Source organism: Borostomias antarcticus (assembly GCF_949987555.1).
Source record: "Borostomias antarcticus genome assembly, chromosome: 16".
NCBI lineage: Eukaryota > Metazoa > Chordata > Actinopteri > Stomiiformes > Stomiidae > Borostomias > Borostomias antarcticus.
In genome coordinates, this window is record NC_140249.1 from 8,694,358 (window position 1) to 8,716,592 (window position 22,235).

Here is a 22,235-nt window from a genome sequence, read left to right on the forward strand (position 1 = left end):
GCTTTAAACATTATTTTGGGTTTAAACATTTCCCCAAACTCGGACCAATATGAAGATACATATGTTTAATCTCGCTCTTGTGCTACTATGAAAAAGTCACGACCAAGTGAAGTGTCCGTCTCATGGATGTATTGGGTCCGTCTACATCTTCATCTCACCATTATAACCAATAAAGATGCAAATTGACTCTCAAAATCCATCAGTCCATACTGGGTTGCATTAGCTGTTTTTTAACACTATCAGCAAAGATCGAGAACATTTTCAGAACTTTCTGTCTTATATGTTATGACTGTTCCGTGTTTAACGTATAGCCCCGCCCATTTGTCTTAACATTAGCCAATAAAAAAGTATATGAAACCGACATGCCAGTCGACTCGTGTGCTCCGTAGATGACAACACGTGGTTCTTCTCCACGCACGCAGACGCAAGTCCTGCTTCAATCATGGCGGCCGATGGTGGTAGCTCTTCGTCGGGGCTACCCTGCGTTTTCTCACCAAAATCACGACAGTTTCTGGCTTTGTGTGCCCAGGATGGCAGACTTCGTATTTGGAACACAGATAGTAAAACACTTCACCAAGAATACGTGCCTTCAGCCCATCTGAGTGCCACTTGTACGTGCATAGCTTGGGGACCATGCCGAACGGCCAAGGTATGTCGTAGGAGCAATGGAGTTAGCTAGCTAGCTACGTAGGCCTGACCAAGCCTGCTGCGAATCAACTTTATGAGAACTCTGTAAAGCGGTTTTTAACCTAGACGTTTGTAACAAATAATGGATATAATAAGTATGATTATTATCTCCCGAGTGTTAAGCCATGGTGGTTGTTTCGTTCTAACTAGCCAGCGCAACTAGATAGTATCATGGACGCACATGTTTGTCGCACATGGTCCTAGAAGAAAAACCACGAGTCTCTTTTGCATGGTAACGTTAGCGAAGCTGCACGTGTCTTGGGAATTAATGTTATAAGTGATCAGTCGTATTCTAGCTAGTACTTAAACTGCATATCAAACACTTGTTTTTTTCTGAAAATTTGAAAAACTTGAATAGCTAAACTATGCTATGCTAATTTAGCTGACAACGTTATTCCAGAACGGAATGACGCACGTTCTCCTGTTATAAACTTCCACTGATTTGTAGACTTTAGATTGAGATTGTTAGGTTCCATAACGACGCATATGACTAAGTTACCCACTCACTCATGAGTTTGAATTGCATATTGCAGATATCTGAGTTAACATTAGTTACCGTTCAACGGTATAACGTTAGCTAGCTAAATTGGCTAGTGCTATTTGCTACTTTCGTTGGCTGATGATGGTGCATTAAAAAAACATGTGGGAGTCTGATACAACAGGACAGCAATTAAGCCCAAAGTCGGCACAGCGTTGCAACTTAACGTGAACCCTTTCTTCCCTTTAAGAATTCCCCTTCTCGTGTAACCTTAGCTTACTAGGGTAACGTTAGTCAGTTCTGCATAAAATGTCAGATTCAGCTTTGTCAGGTACAAGTATTAGAAGTTAAACCCACATAAAGGTTAACTGTGTGTACCCTAATTTTGAAACTTGTTCTTATGACAATTCAGAACTGCCATGATTTAAAGTATAGGAAATATATCATCCAAGATGGTCCTTCTGTGTGTTTTGAATCAAGGAACATCTGTGTCAGACTGTCAGATCGTTGCTACAGTTTTGCCAAGTGATGTTGATCGGTGTTTGTGATGTCACAGGAGGGGCCTCTGAGGAAGAAGAGGAAATCTGAGGTAGGGCAGGTGGACGAGAAGGCGGACCTGTTGGCATTGGGTACAGCAGCGGGCAGTGTTATCATTTACAGCACAGTGAAAGGTGCCCTGCATTGCACACTGGTAAGTGTTAACCACTCTACACACACTACACACAAAATATTCATTATATTATAGATAAGTTGTACACTAATATAATTCCTATAAACAAGAGTACAATTTCCCCCTAGGGATCAATACAGTACACTACTTCAATTTTATTAGAAACACTGACCTTGTTATAGCATGTGAATTATCAGTTGTAATTACACAGCTCTCTGAAAATACTTGATTCTGATTGGACAATCACACGTTCTACCGTGAATTATTTCTCGATAATTCCCGGCTACGAGCAATTTTCACCGCTGCTAAGGGCAACACATGATGTCTATGAGCGACAGATGAAAGTTGTCTGAAAGTTTGAACATTCTAAACAATAACAGTTTGGCTGTTGTAGCCTAATGTTCAATCTCCGAAAACATCCGTTACCCAGGACCACAGAACCATGTCCCTGGTGAAATAAAACGAGTAGTCTTACTAGTATTAATGTGGTTGGTAAGGAGCCGTGTAATAAGCAGGCTAACACCGTGTCCTAACTGCTTGCGATGCGAGCAACAGAACGCGACATCGCATGCTTGCTGTCCTAACTGAAACCGTTAAATTTCCTGTTCTGTTACGTCATTTGTCTTTATTCCCAACTGAAGACAGTTAAAGAACGAACGCCTGTCAACGCGAGCGACAGGAAGAAAATGGGAACAGGGAGAGCGTCAAAAGGGCAGTTAAAACGTCGCGCTGCATCGCTCGCGTCCAGTTAGGACATAACAATAGAAAACAAAGCAATGAAACGCATTTTGTCGCTGATGCTCGCTCGCGTCGCGTGTAGTTAGGACACAGTGTAACGTACGGCCACCCGGTCACTGTTATCCCTTACTTAGGACCCTAGAGATTTAGCATCTACTTGCTCATTGTTGTTAATGGAGTGTGTGGGGTTCCTAGCTGTCAGGGGATGGTGTTATGATAAACCCAACAAACCTTGAGTTTCACCACCGTGGTTTTCCAGTCATGTATCGTGGTGTTCTTGTCCAGGCCAGTTACTGCAGCGCTGCTCTTCCCCTGCACTTGTTTACCTCTGTGTTGTGTCTCAGGATGGAGGTCACAGTGGAGGGGTGAACTGTGTGCAGTGGCACCCCACAGACGGCCTGCTGTACAGCGGCTCAGATGACACGCACATCGTGGAATGGGAGCTCCAGACTGGAAAGACGCGCTGGTGGGTCTAGAGCTGTGCTTATGTACTTGTGAGGGCGCAACACTCACCAATGATTTTAAAACGAATATATGCATACCTGCAAACTAGTCGCCTTTTGGCTACAATCGCTGTTTATTTTTGTCAATTGGGTCATTCGCATGCATCGTGCAGATCCGGGGTGGGGGGGGGGGGGGAATGACTGCGTTTGATGTTCAGGCTAGAAGAAACCTTATTGGATAATAGTCTACTAACTGGTTAGCTTGGCATATATATAAGTACAAACTTAGATGCTACAAGCTTAATGTTATAGAGTAGTGGGTCAATTCAATTCAGAACATGAAATAGTGACTCTAACCACAGCAGACGAGGGTATAAATACAGATCCTGTTGGATGTAACATTGCTTGTTCTCCAGTTGAATAACGTCATGTCAACAGCGTCCAGCATACATTCCAACTGCGAGTTTTCTCCCAGGATCTCCTCATACAGCGTTTTTTCATACAGCCCAGATATCTCCAAAGCTGCTGCTACTAATCACTTGTTAACGAAATCTCTGATCAGCTGTAGTTTGGATATTTTTGCGGTTTAAAAATAGGATGGAGGACACTACTAGTTGGCACTCAAGCAGAAACAAAACTTATGTCTGGTAGCTTTCTTTCAAGGAATTCCAAAATAAAAGTCACGGAAAAAAATTACACAACAAAAAACACTACTTTTTTTTTTACTCACTTGGCATTGGTCCGAATGGTATACTGTATACTGAAGTATGAAGTCTACTGAATCTGATATATACAGAATAATATTTTGAGGGCCTATTCATCAGTTAATAAGTGATAATAATGGGCAACCTTAATCTAAAAATATGCAAGCAAAGACAGTGTCATTATATCAATACAATAATATGGGTAAGATTCTAAGAGAAGTCGTTTTTTGTGTGTATTATTTTTTATAAATTGGTATCTGTATCGGCCGATCCTGAGGAAAGTGATCGGTATCGGCCCACAAAATTCTGACGGGGCATCCCTAAAAGCTATCATGTCTCCCTGTCTCATTCTTTCCTGCATTTCAGGCAATGGAGGTTGGTTGTCTTTTTTTGAGAGGCAACAGGGAGAATAAAATGTAAAAAAAAAGTAATTGTTTGGTTGCTTAAGTAAATAACCAACTTTTTATGAGATTTGTTCTCACTTTTTAGGGAAAAAGAAACATTGAAATTCGTATTAAACGCTACGGGAAGTCTTTGTATATATGGTGTATAGAAGGAGATCCACTGTAACAAATTAACAAATAAACCACATGTACTCTTCTGGCTGAGACTCTGCTGCCAGTAATTGCTTCAGCGATCACGAACCATGGCTACAGTGGAGTGATGTTTTTATGAAGTTCCAGAGTCTTCAGTGACGCATCAGGCGAGGCCGTGTCCATGTTGGAGGGCTACTGGGTGACCCCAGGGGGCTGTTAGTTCTGTATGAGGCCCATAATGACCCATGTGTCTGTGTGCCCAGTAAGTGGAAGGCGGACCGCATGTCAGTGACCAGTCTGTGTGTGAGTCCCGACGGCAAGCTGCTGCTCTCCGCCGGACAGACCATCAAGATGTGGGACCTCGAGACCAAGGAGCTGTACCGGGTGAGTGAGGGCCTCTGGACTGAATGCAGGGTCTGATAAGGGAGATCAGTTATTTTGTCCCCAAATTCTGTTTAATGTATTCAGGACTCAGGTTTTCAGGTGGGTGAGGACTTAAAGGAGTAGTAAAGGGAAAATGCATGTTTAGCCCTGTTTTAAGGTTACTTATGATCATATACAATGGTTCAGATCAAAACGTTGACAAAACTAGCACTTTTGAGAAAGTCTGAATTGTTCTACCACTGTTTTGGTCATACAATGGATGTGGGTGGGCACCGTGAAAAATCATTAAAAAAAATGTTAAACTCAATTTCAAAGACAAGAAACTCACCGAGGTGTTAGTTGGCGTTCTGACAATTCGCCATAAAGTAAGATTGTAGTTCATCTGGAAAGCCTACTTTAGCATAGAACTATTTAATCGCAGCACATACGTGTGTAAACGTCCGCAAACTAGGTAGCCTAGCAACATAAACAATAACAATAGCTACCGTAAGTAGTTCCGCTTCCTGAATCCCCTCTGCGGATTGATCTACATATCTACAACGGTCGCGTCGCTAAGGTGGAAAAGCGCTATGCAAGTGTAGTCCATTTTACCATAATGGTGAGTAAATGGTAGGGGAAAAAATGTGGATAAGCCTACATTGGACTCAATTTGATGGATGAAATGTATGTAAATGGAAAATGTTAGACCTATAATACTATAGCAGCTGCTATACCAAAACAAAAAAAACGATCGCTATCGGCAGTGTATCGGCAGAGATGGCTCATATCGGGGCATCCCTAGTTGTGTGGGTATATTATCATTTGAAATTTACCTCAAAGTTTGAATCTCCTATTTAGTGTCCAAGATGGCCTCTTACCTGTTGACCTCTCTCCACTCTTCAGAAATTCACTGGTCACTCCACAGCCGTGACAACTCTGTGTTTTGCCACCACGAGGCCCCCCAATAGCAATGGCCTGTACTTCCTGTCGGGGGCGTCCCACGACAGACTTCTTAGTGTCTGGTGAGTGAGAATATATATAAAAATACATTTAAATATGCATGGTAGTGTGTTTATACTGTTAAAATTGTTTATTCTTTTTTTAAAGAGTGTATAAGTGTTTACAGATGCACTGACCTCATTACCTGCTGATTTGGCATTTGTCTGAGAGGATTTGGTATCTGGACTATGAACTGCCTCTTTGTCATCCCCTGATGAAGGCCATGAGAAGCCGAACGTTGTTGGTTGCTTTAATCGTTCTAACATGAACTAGCTGCTTTTTAAAGCTTTTTAATCTATAGAGTGCTTTGGATGTTTTTGTGGATTTGTATATTTCCCATTGACCAAACAGGGTTTTTCCTGCATAGAGGATTTTTTGGCGGCCCCCCAAAGAGATTTTAACCAGAGCCAAAGGAAAATCACCAGTACCAAAATGCAAAAAATTTAGAACAAAAATAGCAATTCAAATTCTCTCCAAATGTGTTTGATAGCTTGTTTCAAGTGCAGCCCATCCCTCTTTCTTACATTGTCCATGGTTTGTACCACTAGTAATCGTGAAAATTAATAGACAGGTTATTGGTATCTTAAACATTTTGGCTTCATATCCATTGTCATATTGGGAGATTTCCCACGACTGAAAAGTGAGCTCAGTCAGAGTGCAAAGAATATAAAACATTGCATGCACATCACCCCCCAAAGACCCCCCTCAGCCAGGAAACCTCTGCCAGAGAGCACCTTCCCACAGCCCCCTCACCCACCTGGCTTCACCTGCCTTTGGAACGCCGTAGTCCTCCTTGTCATTTTTATTTGAGGTCCTGTTTGACCAAGGTCAGGTCAGGGACGTAGTGTTGCATGACCAACTAATAGGCAAATGAACGTTAATGGACAAGATTCATTAGTATGGTAAATTGAGGTAAAACACAAGTTAATAATGCTACTGCACATGTTAATGGCTATTTATGTCCCTGTTTATTCCTCTGAACCCCACCAGGCAAGTCAGAGAGGATGGAAAGGACAAGAACTCAGTGGTGTCCTTCACCTTGACGGACGAGCCCCAGCACATCGACCTCTTCTCCTCCAACAACAAGGAAGAGGTAGAGGCCATTATATCTGGCTCATTATGAGCAGACCGGTGGCTCTTCTGCTATTTGGGCATGATATTAGAAAAATGGAAAGAGAAGACATTTTAGAATTTAAGGGTTGACGATGCATATTAATCTCATTTATTGATGACATGCAAACATGGATATTGGAGGAGAACATGGGTACCTCCTGTCTTCTGATTGGTTGTTTTTTCCCAGGCGGTGAGGCTAGCAGTGGTGTGTAAGGATGGGCAGCTGCATCTGTTTGACCACTTTCTGAATGGGTGAGTCCCCTCCATAATATCCACCCATCACCACCAGAAACCTCACTGCGATCACGTCACGTTTTAGGTGACACATTTCCAATAGTTATCTTCTGCAATTGTTTTAGTTAATATATTTTCTATGTGAAAACAACTGCACAGTGAACATGATTAATGTTTCTGGCTGCATAGCAGTGAATGTGTTTTATTAGCTTTGACTGGCTGCTCTATAGCTCACTTGGTCCACAGAAATTGGATCTGCTTACGTAGTCCCTCCCTGCGAATTTGCGCTTGTTTTTATGAATGAATTAAGACTAATATTAATGATTTGTGTAACGATTACACATTTTACTAGAAGATTAATTGTCTTAGAAATGATCATGATTAACAGTATAATTGTCTGATTTTTTATTTATTTACATTGAGTGGCAGACCTTATTATATATATATATATATATATACCCTAAGTTATATTTTTTGGGTGGGTACAGGGCTGAAATTTAACACCGACCAAATGCAGGTAAATGCAGGTAAAATTTCCAATTGGCGACTAGATTTCGGAAGGCTATCTGAAAAAAATAGCCAAAAAGTTAATTTTCACCCCTCGGTGGGTACACTTGCAAAGCATTCCCCGGCACGAGGTTTCTAGGTACCAGAAGGGCTCTTGAGCAGTGGTGTTTTTATATATATTTAAAACATACAGGGAAACTACAGTAGGCCTATTCTTGCTACTGATGTGTTTTTTTTAACACTTCAACAAAGGCCAATAATTAGTGTATTTTTTTTTTTACACTTCAAAGGCCAATAATTAGAGAGAGAGAGAGAGCTATAACCTGATCAGAGAGGAGGGTTGAGTCCCAGTTCCCAGACCAGAGCCTCTGGGTTGGTTTAGTTACTTGCAGGCTTCGTTAGTTAACTAGCTTGCTTCTTGAATTTATCATACACAACAGACACTGTCTGGAACTGCAACATTATGAAATACTACACTGCTCCGTCTAAACGTAAAAAAGGTTTAACAAACATGATTGCATGAGAAAATCGCAGTTTGACGATTATGTAATAATTGTTACAGGCCTACTACTGGGTACACTCACTACAATGTAGCTGACGTTAGTGCTGGCTCCCCAGATAGATTTACCCCCCTACGCCATGTTCACTGGGTTCCACTCACCCATCTGTGATCTCTTCCCTTAGACCCTGTAAGAAGCCGCTGTCCCCCGTCTGTACGGTGCAGATGTCCGGGGTGGAGGAGTCCCCAGCGCCGGTCCCCCTGCTGGCAGCCGCCCTGGGCACAGACCGGCGGAGTCTGCTTCTGGCCTACGGGAACCACCTGCAGCCTGTTATGGAGAAAGTGGTGAGTAGTGACATGGAATGTGCTACATGTGGCCTTGTGTTGTAGACAGAAAAGAGTGTATGGTGAGAAAAAAAACTTTTTTGCTGTCGTGTTGAAATTAGGGATGAACGGACTGCTCCACTGACCTTCTCCATGCTCATTTTTTTGTAAAAATGTTAAGGTCCAAAATAATTAGCAGCACAAATAACTGTTCTTTCTAAATTGTGCATGAGAATTGGAATGTAGGCAATAGTCCTCAAGGCCTCTTCACAGTCCAGACGTATCGGACACAGACAGGACTCCGCTTCATATGGAATCTTGCTCTGACAATTTCCACCAAGCAATCACATTGAATCCTACAATCACATTCTGGGCTTTAAAATTGTGTTATAATTGAACTGTACAATAGCTGAACGTGTGTCAGCGTTATCAAAATGAGAAAAAGAATGAGAAGGAAAACACCCCTTGCAGCTTTCTAGAAACTTCCTGGGTTTTCATGAGGCGAACGGTGTGCTGGTGTCACTGCCAGTTGCAAACGGGAACTGAAAGTCCGTAAATGGGGAGAATCGAGCTGGTGTAACCCAGGCCTGAGAGACCAGATGAAGGGTCATGGAGGGGTCAAGCTGGTGTAATGCAGGCCTGAGAGACCAGATGAAGGGTCGTGGAGGGGTCAAGCTGGTGTAATGCAGGCCTGAGAGACCAGACGAAGGGTCATGGAGGGGTCAAGCTGGTGTAACCCAGGCCTGAGGGACCAGATGAAGGGTCGTGGAGGGGTCAAGCTGGTGTAATGCAGGCCTGAGAGACCAGATGAAGGGTCGTGGAGGGGTCAAGCTGGTGTAACCCAGGCCTGAGAGACCAGATGAAGGGTCATGGAGGGGTCAAGCTGGTGTAACCCAGGCCTGAGGGACCAGATGAAGGGTCGTGGAGGGGTCAAGCTGGTGTAACCCAGGCCTGAGAGACCATATGAAGGGTCGTGGAGGGGTCAAGCTGGTGTAACCCAGGCCTGAGAGACCATATGAAGGGTCGTGGGGGGGTCAAGCTGGTGTAAACCAGGCCTGAGAGACCATATGAAGGGTCGTGGGGGGGTCAAGCTGGTGTAACCCAGGCCTGAGAGACCATATGAAGGGTCGTGGAGGGGTCAAGCTGGTGTAACCCAGGCCTGAGAGACCATATGAAGGGTCGTGGGGGGGTCAAGCTGGTGTAACCCAGGCCTGAGAGACCATATGAAGGGTCGTGGGGGGGTCAAGCTGGTGTAACCCAGGCCTGAGAGACCAGATGAAGGGTCGGGGAGGGGTCAAGCTGGTGTAACCCAGGCCTGAGACCAGATGAAGGGTCGGGGGGGGGGGGGGGGGGGGGGATCTTATCTGATCAGGGGGTGTCTTTATTGTCAGTCTACTGCAGCTGTTGAGTTTGCTCAGTCAGGAAAGAAGCTGTTGTGGAACCTCTCCTTCGCGGTCCTGATGCTCAGCCATCCTCCGTCTCTCCGGTGAGATGGTGCCTACAGGTGGTAGCTGTTTTTTTATGATGGAGATGGCCTTCCTGTGGCAGCGTTGGTTGTAGAGATCCTCAATGGCTGGAAGCTCCACACCCATAATCTCCTGCTCTGTCCACCACCCTCCGGATGACGTGTCTGTCGTGGGCGGTGGTGTTGCTGTACCAGGCTGTAATGCCTCCAGTCAGGATTCTCTCAATGATGCTGTGGTAGAAGTTCACAAGTGTCTGTGTGCTCATGCCCCACCTCCGCAGGCCCCTCAGAAAGTAGAGGTGTTGTTGTGCCTTCTTAAGGATGGCCTCTGTGTTGTGTGTCCAGGTCAGGTCATCAAAAATCTGCATCCCTAGGAATTTGAAGTGGCTCACCCTCTCCACTTCCTCCCTGTTGATGATGATGGGGGCCGGGGGCGTGGCTTCTTCCTCCTCTCCTGAAGTCCACAATCATCTCCTTTGTCTTGCTAGTGTTCAGGGTCAGCTCGTCTTGACTAGGTCAAAACTAGGTCACTACTAGGTCAAAACGATGGAAATGTTAAAGGAGTAGTAAAGGGAAAATGCATGTTTAGCCCTGTTTTAAGGTTACTTATGATCATATACAATGGTTCAGATAAAACCGATGACAAAACTAGCACTTTTGAGAAAGTCTGATAATTGCTCTACCACTGTTTTGGTCATACAATGGATGTGGCTGGGCACCTTGAAAAATCATTCAAAAACATGTTAAACTCTATTTCTAAGACAAGAAGCTCACCGAGGGGGTAATTGGTGTCCGTTGGTGTTCTGACATCAAATTCGCCGCAAAGTATGAATCCTGTAGGGTTTTATTGATCATTTTATGAAATCCATTGACTTGTATTGAAGCGACCGTTGTAGATGTGTAGATCAATCTGCAGAGGGGATTCAGGAAGCGGAACTACTTACGGTAGTTATTGTTTATGTTGTTAGGCTAGTTTGCGGACGTTTACACATGTGCTGTGACTAAATAGTTCTATGCTAAATATTTAAAAAAGCCTTTCCAGATGAACTAGAATCTTACTATTTGGCGAAATGTTTTTTGAATGATTTTTCACGGTGCCCATCCACATCCATTGTATGACCTAAACGGTGATAGAGCAATTATCAGACTTTCTCAAAAGTGCTAGTTTTGTCAACGTTTTGATCTGAACCATTGTATATGATCATACGTAACTTTAAAGCAGGGCTAAACATGCATTTTCCCTTTACTACTCCTTTAATAGGTCTGACACCTGGAGGAAGGCTGATTCAGATGAGTCATTGGGGGAGATCAGGCCTAGCACAGTGGTGTCGTCCGCAAACTTGATTGGATTACTGCCGTGCTTGTCTGAGCGGTCGTGGGTGTTCAGTAAGAACAGCCTGGGGCTCAGGCAGCAGCCCTGTGGGACACCCGTGCTGGTGTTCAGTGTGGATGAGGTGTTGCTGCCTGTTCTCACCACCTGTGGTCCGTCTGTCGGTTATATGGGTTTGTAGGTTATATGGGTTTTGCAAAGTCTAATTTGCATAATCCTGCAGCAGAATTTTAAATGGATGATTTTGAATATCTGGATACCTGGAAAAATCCTGATATTTGAATAATATTATCTCCCATATCTAGTTTTAAGTTTAAATATTCATCCATAGTGTGGGGTTTGCTAGTGAAGTGTTTGTGTATGACGCATATCTGCATATGTTCAGTCACCTCTGATCATGTCTTTACTCCTGTAGGAGATCAACTCAGCAGAGAGACACATCTGCCTGACTAGGGATATCAAGACCACCCTATCCCTCTCCATGGAAACCATAGTCTCCAAGGTAACACCATTTTAGCATTCTATCCCACTCTTAAACAAAAATAATCAGAGGCACAAATAATCAGAGGTACAAAATGATGTGCGGAATGTCATGGGCTACATAATGAGGCCATTTAACAGCAACATGTCCACACTTCATTCCTTCAAAATCCCTACCTTTCATACCTCCACAGTGACTCTCCCACCCTGCCAAATTAACTTTGGTCATCAGAGATCAGCACTTGTCCTCTGCAAGTGTTATTTTAGACGAGATCATATATGACCAGGTAGCCAAACTACTTCTCTTTCAGGTGAAAACTCCTATTGTTAACGCCAAGAGCAAAGTGCTTGTCCCTGGACTTCCTGGCCACCAAGCACCCCTGAAAGTGGAGGCATCAGAGAAGAGGAAAAAAGGCACAGACACCAAAGAGGTAATGGCATTTACAATGAAGTGTAAATATATTGTTACAATTCCAAAGAGACAGTGTTTATGCAAGTGATTCATTGCAGTTAAAGTCCTAAACCGACCCATAAGCCCCTGCCCTTTATCCAGTTTCATCAACCTGAAGGGATATGACTAGTGTAAGAAATGTGGTTATGTCCTGTGGCTGGCTGGCAAGGCAACCATATCGACTACACCCGTCTGCACATCTGCACAACCATGCACTGTGCGTAGTTACATGTTTGTTGGTTGAATGAAAGAATGTATTGATGGATTAAGACACAACAAGAATCCAAAGGATATGAGAAAGTGTAAACACTTATTTCTGTCATGGTCCTGGAGCTGTTAAGACGCATCAACACGTACATTACATTACATTGACCCAAACACATCAATTTAAAAAGTAGAAAACTACATTTCAGACTAAAACGCTATTCTATTCAATCCTCTACCCTGTAGATGTCCATAGAGGAGCGACTAGGAGAGATCGACCTGACTCACGTGTCTGGTGACAAAGGAGGCACCAAAGGGACACCTTCTCTACGGACGGACAACTTTGCAGTGCTGCTGGTGCAGGGCCTAGAAAGCAAGGATAGCCAAATCCTCAATGTGAGTTTGGTTGACTCTACTTTCTGAAGGACATTGGCCTAACTGCCATTGGTATTGCTGACGTTTTGAAACATTTTCTCCTTCACTTGTCACTTGTGAAGATTTTAATTATTATTTTTCGTCAACCCCTACAGAAAGTTTTCCAGACCCGGAAAGAGGTGTTAATAAAAACAACTGTTGCTCGGTTACCTCTACCTGCTGTCTTGCCATTGGTGGAAGAGGTGAGTGTCTTGGGGATTCTGCAGAAACTACGAAAATAAGTTACTGCTAGGGCTAGCTTGAGTAATTTGAGTATTCCACTATTCCCTCGGTATGTTGGTATTTGGAGATCAGTTTAGTATTCTGAGAAGTCATTTTTTGTCGACTTAAAACTGATACCAACATTGTTACTCTGACCGCATCATTGAAAACACAGGTTAAAAACTGTATTTTATCGTGTAGAAAATAGACCTTTATAAAACCGAATTGGAAGTGGATTTCCAGAGTTTATGGATGTAGCTAGAAGGTGAAAATGAAACCTACTTGTCAGAACAAGAACTGAAACCTAAACTTGGGCAAACTGACAGTCACAAGCCATGATAAAATAAACCCACACATGATTAGATAAGGAACAAATATAATCTAGCAATTTTACAATCTACTAGTAGCAGGAGGTAAAAGTTGGACAACGAGGGAATGACTGTCTGCGTGACTGCGTATTGCTCAGCTTGTCACCGGTAGATATGGACTATGCAATTCTGCCACCTAGGAGTTGAGCACAAATAGTATTCGGTATTCGTTCGTTCACATCAGAGTATTCAAAGCGGTAAAATGGTCTTCGGGACAGCCGTAGTTGCCACTTAACTCAGTATTTTGTCCTTTCTTTCCTAGCTCACCAAGAGACTGCAAGGACATCCTTTTACGTAAGTTCACAACTCTGGTAACTCTTGGATTTCAACTATATTTATGTAACTTGAATCATGGATGAGGGAAATGGTTATGGAATTGTAGAGGAATTGTTTTCCACTGTACCCTCAAGTGACTTGTTCCACTCATACTTGTATACAATCTGTTGTTCTACAGGGCAGTGCTCATGGTGCAGTGGCTGAAGGCTGTCCTCATGCACCACACCTCCTACCTGTCTTCGGTGAGTACTGGGAATTGCTGGCCGTCTATTGGATCCTGAATGTTTGTTTTCTAGATGATAACTAATAACTATAGATAAATACATCAGATTTTACTGATGCAAAGATGTTAGAAAGGATGCATCGCAAGTTCATCTCGTATGTGGTGCTCACTTTTTTTAACGCATCGGCTTGTACTTTTATGCCGGTGCACCTTTGCAAATCGGTGAATCTTACCTGCCCTAATGAATACTGGTTTGTTCCAACAGCTTCCAGATATAGTCTCCCAGTTGGGGATGCTGTACCATATGATTGAAAGCAGGGTGAAGATGTTCCATAAGCTGACCAAGCTGCATGGCAAGCTGTATTTGCTAACGACACAGGTAGGTCTCATCTTACGACATGTCAAGCTGTATTTAACGGCACATCATCTTAGGAGGACATGTCTGTCTTTTCTGTGGTCAGTACAGTATATTAGCTGACATCCTTTTAATTTTCTTCTTTATTCAGCATTAATTTGCTTCAGATCAGACCAAATAAAGGAAATTAAACTAGTTCTAATGTGGGTGCACCGCAATAATATGCAGCCCTGTACTTAATGTGACAATGAAGTCATCAGACAATTTAAAGTGTGGATTCAGCACAGTTTCACACTTGCTCGTGACCACTGAGATTAACAAGCGTCTCCATTTGTTCTCCACCAGGTGGCGACAAGTGACAAGAGCAATGCACTCTCAGAGGTGGACCACACAGCCAAGCTGGTGTATGAAGAGGGTAAATGCAGTTCTCTCTCCCGTTCCTTCCCTTTCTCACAATCTACCGTTTCTCTCCTTGGGTGTCTCTAAAGTTGAGTGCTTCCTGAGTCTTTGATGTTTTAACTGAACCAATTAAAAATCCCAGAATATGTGAGGGCGGGGGGAAAAAAGTTACCAACCAAAGTTACCAAGCTTGGTCTGTCGCCTTGTGCATATTTACTGTTCCTGTTATGGTAACATTTTATCATTATTGTCGTGATTCAACTATTTTAGTAACATTTGTTTCCTGGACATATTTTTGAGTAGGATCAGAAGTCTATGCTGGTAACTTGACTGGTCTTACTACATGCTCAGAATGCCTTGACTGGTCTTATTACATGCTCAGAATGACTTGACTGGTCTTATTACATGTTCAGAATGCCTTGACTGGTCTTATTACATGCTCAGAATGCCTTGACTGGTCTTATTACATGCTCAGAATGACTTGACTGGTCTTTTACATGTTCAGAATCGTTGTAGTGTAGACAAGACTCATGCTGGAGAAACTGCTCCATCATTGAATCTTATTCATTCCAACACTATCAAAAACCGTTTTCTGGGTCACAGCTGCTAGTTAGTTTTTTTTTTTTTCTGTGGTGAAGAATGAAACTGTCCAAAAGAATCCTAAAACTATCCAGCATGATTTATTTTTCGCAAATGTTTGAAGTTAATTGACATCTATAGGCATTGCAGGAATATGAGTTGATGGTTAACTTTCTTTTAATTTTGACACTTAAAAACAACTGCGTATCTTCTTTTCCAAATGTCTGTTCCCTGAGTCGTCCAGATTAACTTTGGCAAATGTTCAGTCTTTTCAGACTTGCTGATACACTGCATGCAAACACCAACACTTGTTGCCTGGCAACAGAAGCAGCAGCGTTTCATCCATCCCATAGCCTCCCTTTTGAGCGAAGCACCAGGCAGGGCACTGTTCTCCCCCATCACCGCCCCCATCACCTCCCTGTACACATGGCTTCAGAGCTCTGTTCTCCCTCATCACCGCCCTGTACACATGGCTTCAGAGCTCTGTTCTCCCTCATCACGGCCCTGTACACATGGCTTCAGAGCGCTGCGTAGAAAATGGGCTTTTATGGTGCGTTCGTTTATAACTGGGAGGTGACAAATTGCGACTTGCTACTAGGAATGATTAAATAAAACGCTGCATGAACTCGCACTTCCTCGTCGCAAATTCAGATGTTTCTCAGCCCCCAGTTGCCGGCTGACGTCAATATCATATCATCATCATATCATTCGCTATAGCTCGAATGCACACAGGTCGGAGGTAGGTATTTTGCCACTTGCGACTTGCCACCTCCGACCAAAAACGAATGCACCATTATTAAATAATTAGGCTTTGATGCGTTCCAATAACCCTGCCAAAGGCTCTAGTAGTGCAGGCTCATGAACAGGTAGTTCATAAAAGACTGCTGTATAATCAATTGAATTTCATTTTATCTATATTTCCTTCGGAAATTGACCCACCCTTTCCACAGATTTGGGGATGTGTGGCGCAGTCCCTTAGACCAGCGCCCCCCTACCTTTTTTGCACCAAGGACCAGTTTCATATTGAGTGTATTTTGGCGGACCTGCTGGAGGGGGGTGGGTCGGGTGTCCATGAGTCACAACACAACCGGAACAGCTTCTTCATAGTTAACATATCAATTAGGCCTCGCCTTATATAGCGTTTAGTATAACCATTCCCACTTCATCAGAACACTTTAATTTAAAGGAGAATGCTCGTTTTTGACAACCTGGTCCTTATTTACGGCATATTATAAGACGTTTCACTCACCGATATAACTTTGGTGTAATTCGGAGGCCTGTAGAATAAATTTAAAATCCAGCGCAAGCCAAGTATATCCATGTAATGGTGACGGACGGGGCACTGAGAATGCAGCTTCTAAAAGTCTGTGTTTCAATTTTACTGCCTTTTCTTTTCAATTAAATTCTCTTGTTCAAACAGAGGCATCATGTCAAGGGAGTCAACTTCAGAACATTAAATAATGGAAATTATATACTGTAGGAACTACACAATCAAGTTCAGATGCGTGCCTCCACACATTGCGTATCAATCAATCAATCAATGATCCACAAAAAGTGTCGCTCTGGAATGAGCTCTTAGGCATATAAGAAAAACAATATCCTAACATTAGAAACGCATCAAACGATTCAATTCCATCAAAACAAACATAACTACAGGCCATTCATACAAAATATAGGCTATAATAATATAATCCAGTGTAGGCTATAATAACCTAATGTAAATGTTTTGTTGCCGTCATTGCAGAAAAAAAACCACTTCGCAGAAATAGATGTTGGAAATGGAAGCAATGTTTTCAGTGCTTTTGTGGCTATCTCACGATACTCGGCCTTGATTTTAATCCAGAAGGTCAGCAGAGGTCAAGTTGTCTCAAACATGCTTTTAATGCCAACGTCATTGCAATGTCAAGGAGTTTCTATTCTTGGGCCTGGATCTGATGTGCCGAAACAGTTTTGAGGGCTTCATTCCCTCACTAGACATTTTACCGTCGCAATGAAGCCATATTTGAGGTAGGACTCATGGTATTTCCTATTGAAAGAGGCTTTCTTTTTGTTCTGGGGCTCAGCTGTCTGCGTCGTCAACATCTGAGGGCCTTTTCTCTCCCCTGGCCTTTCTGAAGAAGCTCTCCAGCGACGTTTGTTTTCAGCCATGCAGCTAGCTACTCGTACAAGACCGAAGTAAACAAACAACAAGCACTACACGCGAAATGTAATCTCCACCTGTTGTGGGTGTGACAGATTAGCCTACCAGGCCAGGTACGCCGAAGTGGGCGGAGTCGTCGTCAGTGTGACGACAGACTGCACTATTTTATCTGAATCCCTCTGGGGCCCGGTGATTGAAGACCACTGCCTCAGACCCTACCTGAGGAGTTGGAACCTACCTGAGGAGTTGGAACCTACCTGAGGAGTTGGAACCTACCTGAGGAGTTGGAACCTACCTGAGGAGTTGGAACCTACCTGAGGAGTTGGAACCTACCTGAGGAGTTGGAACCTACCTGAGGAGTGAGACCCTACCTGGGGAGTGAGACCCTACCTGGGGAGTGGGACCCTACCTGATGGGTTTGTCCTCCTAAGTTGGAGTCAAACCCCTGTTCTATTTTTTCCTACCACTCGAACCCTCCTCCCCTCATCAATTTGATGGAGTAGAAATGGTCCTCACATGACTGTTCCCCCTCAGACCTGGGAGCGTCTGCTGGGACTCGCCAACTGATGGCTGGTTTCTCTCTCTCTCTTTCAGAGTCATCAGATGAGGACGAGGCCTCTGGAGATGAAGGTCTTCCTGATGAAGACTCTGACGTAAGTGCTCATATGAGACTGATGTACTTTCCAAACTGATATGTCCAACATTAATTGCTTTTCTTCATGGAAAGTCCTACCAAGTCTTGATTCAACTTTGTGAAATATGGGAGATTTGTGTTATGTTCAACAATACCATTCTTATACTATACAGAACTGGGAGGAGGAAGACGGCATGGATGAGACGATGGACGAGGACAAGGAAGGAGGAGAGGGGGCGGACGACGCAGGGACAGAATCTAAAGTGAATGGAGATTCGGACATGGAACCAGAGAATGAGAGTGAAGAGGAATGAGAGATGGGAAACAAAGCAAAATACAAATGACAAAAAAAAATAGTGAAACGGACCTGAAAGATTTATATATACTTTCATTTTATTTTCCAGCTTATGATTTTATTGTATCAGAATAAAAATGGTTTCACCAAAACACAAGTCACAGCAGATCGTGGGGCCTCGGACATGCAACGACCTGACCCAGCCCCTACGGCAGCAGTGTCCCAACTCGCACCAAGCTGACAAAACCCACCATTTGGAAGCGTTTTTCCACAGACTCATCCAGGCAGTCTGCTCTTGTTTTCCATCCCAGTCTCGACCCCCTTGGCCCAAGTTGTACACTTGTGCACTTCTCCTTTGTGAAATGGAAATGCCAGGTCTGAGACATTAAAAACCTTATATATTCCAATGCTTTTAATAGGAGTGGGGGAGACGTGTACAAGTGCACTGTTTTGGGGAAAAGGAAGTGAAATCTGGTCAGACGATTGGTCTCAGTGCCCTTTGCTCTAGTGAACAAAATACCCCCCACCCCACTCACTGCTTGTTGTTGAGGTGAGCTTGCCAGACATGGCCATAGAGCATGTCCCCTCGCAATGTAAATCTGTATGTATAGTGCAGTGTTTGTATGATCCTCTACCCCCAGAATCCTCTGGATTAAATGAATTCCTGTAAAGGCTCCCACCTGAACCCTTTGTTGTTGTTTTTTTTCCCCCTTAAATTTACCATTTCATCTTTCCGGTCGTCTTGGCGTCCTTTCACCCTTGTCCGGTCGTGTTGAGCAGTGCGTCGTTTTGTCTGGAACCTTGAACCGACCCATAACTGAGTGAGCCACAATAAAAATTATAACTTTGCTCTATTAGGTGAATAAATGGGTTTTCAAAATGGTTTGTGTCTGATGCACAGGATATGAGTTTTAATTAGAACATCTATTATTTGGCCCTTCTCAACATGGTCTGTGGTGTGTTGCTGCTGTGGCTGGGTGTATTGGCTGGGTGTATTGCATGCATGAAACGTGCAGACCTTGTCCTGTGTACAGATTTTCTAAAATCCCATCTTAGAATTTGTATTTAATATTGGGTAGTAGGAAAGTTGACTATCACACTCATGGGGTAACTGAAGAGCTTGCCAGTTTTGTTGATCCCATGATCACCAGTGTTGGTGCTGCTTGGAGTTATAGCTTTACCATTAGGCTACTTAACAGACAAATGCATTATTTCAGGAAATGGTTCAACTTTGCGATCATTATCGACTCAGTTTTTACTTGATGCCAGGCTCGAAATAAAATGCTTTTTGTTGGCAGAGGTAAAATTGAAATTGATGGCAGCTCTTAAATCTTGCTTGGCAAAAAAATGTATACGAAACCTTTTAACTGCCACGTCTGAACAAAGATGAACTCTTGACATCTTGGCTGCACTGTGAAGCACTGACATGGCTTCTCTTTGTGGTCAGGACAAGTAAAGTAGCTGAAGTGGATGTTCAGTGTGTAAGTTTTGGGATGGAAGCATTTTTTTTTGTCTATAGTCTAGTACTTTGGATTTACAATAATTGAGGTTGAATTGCACAAATGTTTTACTGAATATTTTGTATATGTTCCCCCAAATTTAAGGGTAATGAAAGTATTGGGACAGATTAACATTATGTACAATATGTGACCAAATATAATTTGCATGCAATGACCTTAAGTCTGACTCACTAACATGAGATTGTTGGTATATTGTTAGCCGTTACTCTTCCAAGCTGATATTGCTCAGGAAAGGAAGCCCTTGCAACTATGTATTGCACCTTTGATCGTAGGGTTGGAGTTTTGAATCCCGGTTCCTGTCCACATGTCAGTGTCCTTGGGCAGGACGCTGATCCCCAAATTGCTCCCAATGAGCAGGCTAGCGCCTTGCATGGCAGCTGCCACCATTGGAGTGTGAATGAGAGGCCATTATGAAGTTTTTTTGATTAAAAACAGTATGTAAGTGCAGTCCATTTACCAATGACCTTTGTCAAACTTCTAAATGGGATGCAGTGAGTCTAAAAGGCTATTCAAGCAGACACATTCTTATGGTATGGGTGTACAGAAAATTATTGTATGAGGCTGTTGGCATATCCCCCAAATGAGAAACATTTTGAAAAAAAACGAGGTTGGACAACTTTTGAAAGAATACGTTTGCTGTTGTAAGCACAAACCAACTGTAGAGCAACCTTTCCACGGCGCTTCTAAAGTAATTGGTGCCTTTGCACTTACTATTTTTGAGATGTTCAAGTAACATTCCGAGGTCTCGGGTGAGAATTCTTCTCCATCCATACATCATCACACCTGTCAAAGAAGCTGAGATGAGGCATCATCCTGTCTCAGCTGGGCAAACCGCTGGAGATGGAGGGGCAACTCTGAAAATGTCAACTGTCGTCAAATAATGGCCGGGTCTCCCGATTAAGAACCTTAAGGAACCTTTGTTCCCCGGGTCCTATGTTCCCCCCAAAAAAGGGTTCTATGGTCCCCGGGTCCTATGATCCCCGGGTCCTATGTTACCCATGGAGGTATAATATAACTGGAGACGGCATTGAAAATGGCTGCCTATTCATTTCAATGAAAGTTGCTCACCGGCGCATGAAGCCATTTGACGTAGTGGCCAAAGCCCGGTATTGCAAGTAAAATCAAGGCATGCGGCCCAAGAACCCTTATTTCCCATGTTAGTGGATGATGATAGATAGGGCTAGAAAAGGAAAACAAAATTTTTCTGGGTATCATTCAGCATCAGAGACCAATCTTATCAATATAAACTTTTAGTTTTAGGGGTTTGGGGGTTTTTGAAGCCACCAATACCTGTATTGAGCCATTTAAACATGTGCTGTGCACGAGCCTCGGGGACGCGCTGGTCGCGCGTTCGTGAGTCCTGCGAGCTCGGGAAAGCACGTGACCATAGGAAGACCCGCCCTACTCTGCCTCTGATTGGATAGGAAGTCATGTAATGACGTCGGTTAACATTTGCTATGCTTATGAAGCTTATGATCATGCTAATCATAGATATGAACGTATGTCTATGATGCAAATGATCATGACATGTGGTTACTTTAGGACATCGTTGGAAAAGATCTAGAGGGTAAGTGGGTCAATGTTGAATAACTTAGCTAACATTACCTAATGTTACATTTCTTTATATTAACATCAACTATATTGATAGGCTAGGGAGCTATGCTAACGGTAGCTAATGCTAACGGCTTAGGGTTAACGTTAGTTAGTTAATGCTAACGTTACGTTCGGAGGTCTCAGATGTATTTCAATTTTAACAATGTTGAGCATGATCAATGTGACATTGTTCATACATTGATTACAGTCTGTAATCTTGTCTGGCATTATTTAGCTATAGTGGGCTGATGCTTGCTGCTGCTACTATAGCATTTGCCACATTATACATCAAATTAATCAAGCATAGTGTTATTACCTGAAGGCATTATTACCATTGCAAGTAAGCATGCCATGTATATGCCATGCCTGGAAATCAAATTAATAGTGTAATTATTCCCCATCATAGCTCATTGTACACTGATATAATCATTCTCCTTGCCTTTGCTAATACTCATCTCTTTTATCAAACTTTGTGCTAGGAAAGAAATCTGGCTGTGATTCGTCGCTAGTGCTCATCCAGGCTGTTGTCATCTCCCGCCTGGACTCCTGCAACTCCCTACTTGCTGCCATCCTGCAGCGTTGGCCATCAGACTCCTGGAGAAAGCTGCTGCTGACCTGGTGTTCAACAGCCCCATGCTCTTCCACAAAACTTCCCTACTCTGTTCTCTGCACTGGCTCCCTGCGCTGTCCCATCCAGTTTAGGACTGTGGTTTCGAGCCTACAGGGCAAATGAACAGCTCCCTCCGACCTCCAGGCTGTGGTCAAGCTCTGCTGCCTTGAGGTGATTGGTTCCCCAGTTGCTCCAAGCCCCCCTACGGCAGATTGGCGTGGCCATGGCTTTTTTCTGTCCTGGCCTCACAGTGGTGGAATGAACTGTGCACTGATGTCAGAACAGAGCCAATAATACACACTGTTCATAGTGAGCCTAGTTATTATTGATTAACTTGGACTGTTTCCTCTCTCCTTGTCAGTCATTAAAATATGTTCAGTGT

The 22,235-nt window shown here is 43.3% G+C and overlaps 1 protein-coding gene across 1 annotated transcript; it reads left to right on the forward strand.

Annotated features, from left to right (window-relative positions):
* The first annotated feature begins 434 nt into the window (after positions 1–434).
* wdr43 (WD repeat domain 43) lies at positions 435–18,862 on the forward strand. Its single transcript, XM_084451199.1, has 18 exons — positions 435–649; positions 1,722–1,856; positions 2,918–3,039; positions 4,520–4,640; positions 5,523–5,641; positions 6,609–6,711; positions 6,919–6,983; positions 8,157–8,316; positions 11,506–11,592; positions 11,882–12,001; positions 12,472–12,621; positions 12,756–12,842; positions 13,492–13,523; positions 13,684–13,747; positions 13,994–14,107; positions 14,429–14,498; positions 17,796–17,854; positions 18,009–18,862. Exons 1-18 carry the CDS (start codon positions 443–445, stop codon positions 18,147–18,149), a joined length of 1,956 nt encoding a protein of 651 aa, XP_084307325.1. The 5' UTR covers positions 435–442; the 3' UTR covers positions 18,150–18,862.
* The last annotated feature ends 3,373 nt before the right edge of the window (positions 18,863–22,235 follow it).

What these genes read in the sequence shown, in the direction of transcription:
- wdr43 (XM_084451199.1), top strand. Translation starts at nt 443, where the DNA reads ATGGCGGCCGATGGTGGTAGCTCTTCGTCGGGGCTACCCTGCGTTTTC. An exon ending in AGCCTGTTATGGAGAAAGTG is followed by an intron (nt 8,317 to 11,505) that starts GTGAGTAGTGAC and finishes TTACTCCTGTAG; the next exon opens with GAGATCAACTCAGCAGAGAG. An exon ending in TTCCTGATGAAGACTCTGAC is followed by an intron (nt 17,855 to 18,008) that starts GTAAGTGCTCAT and finishes TATACTATACAG; the next exon opens with AACTGGGAGGAGGAAGACGG.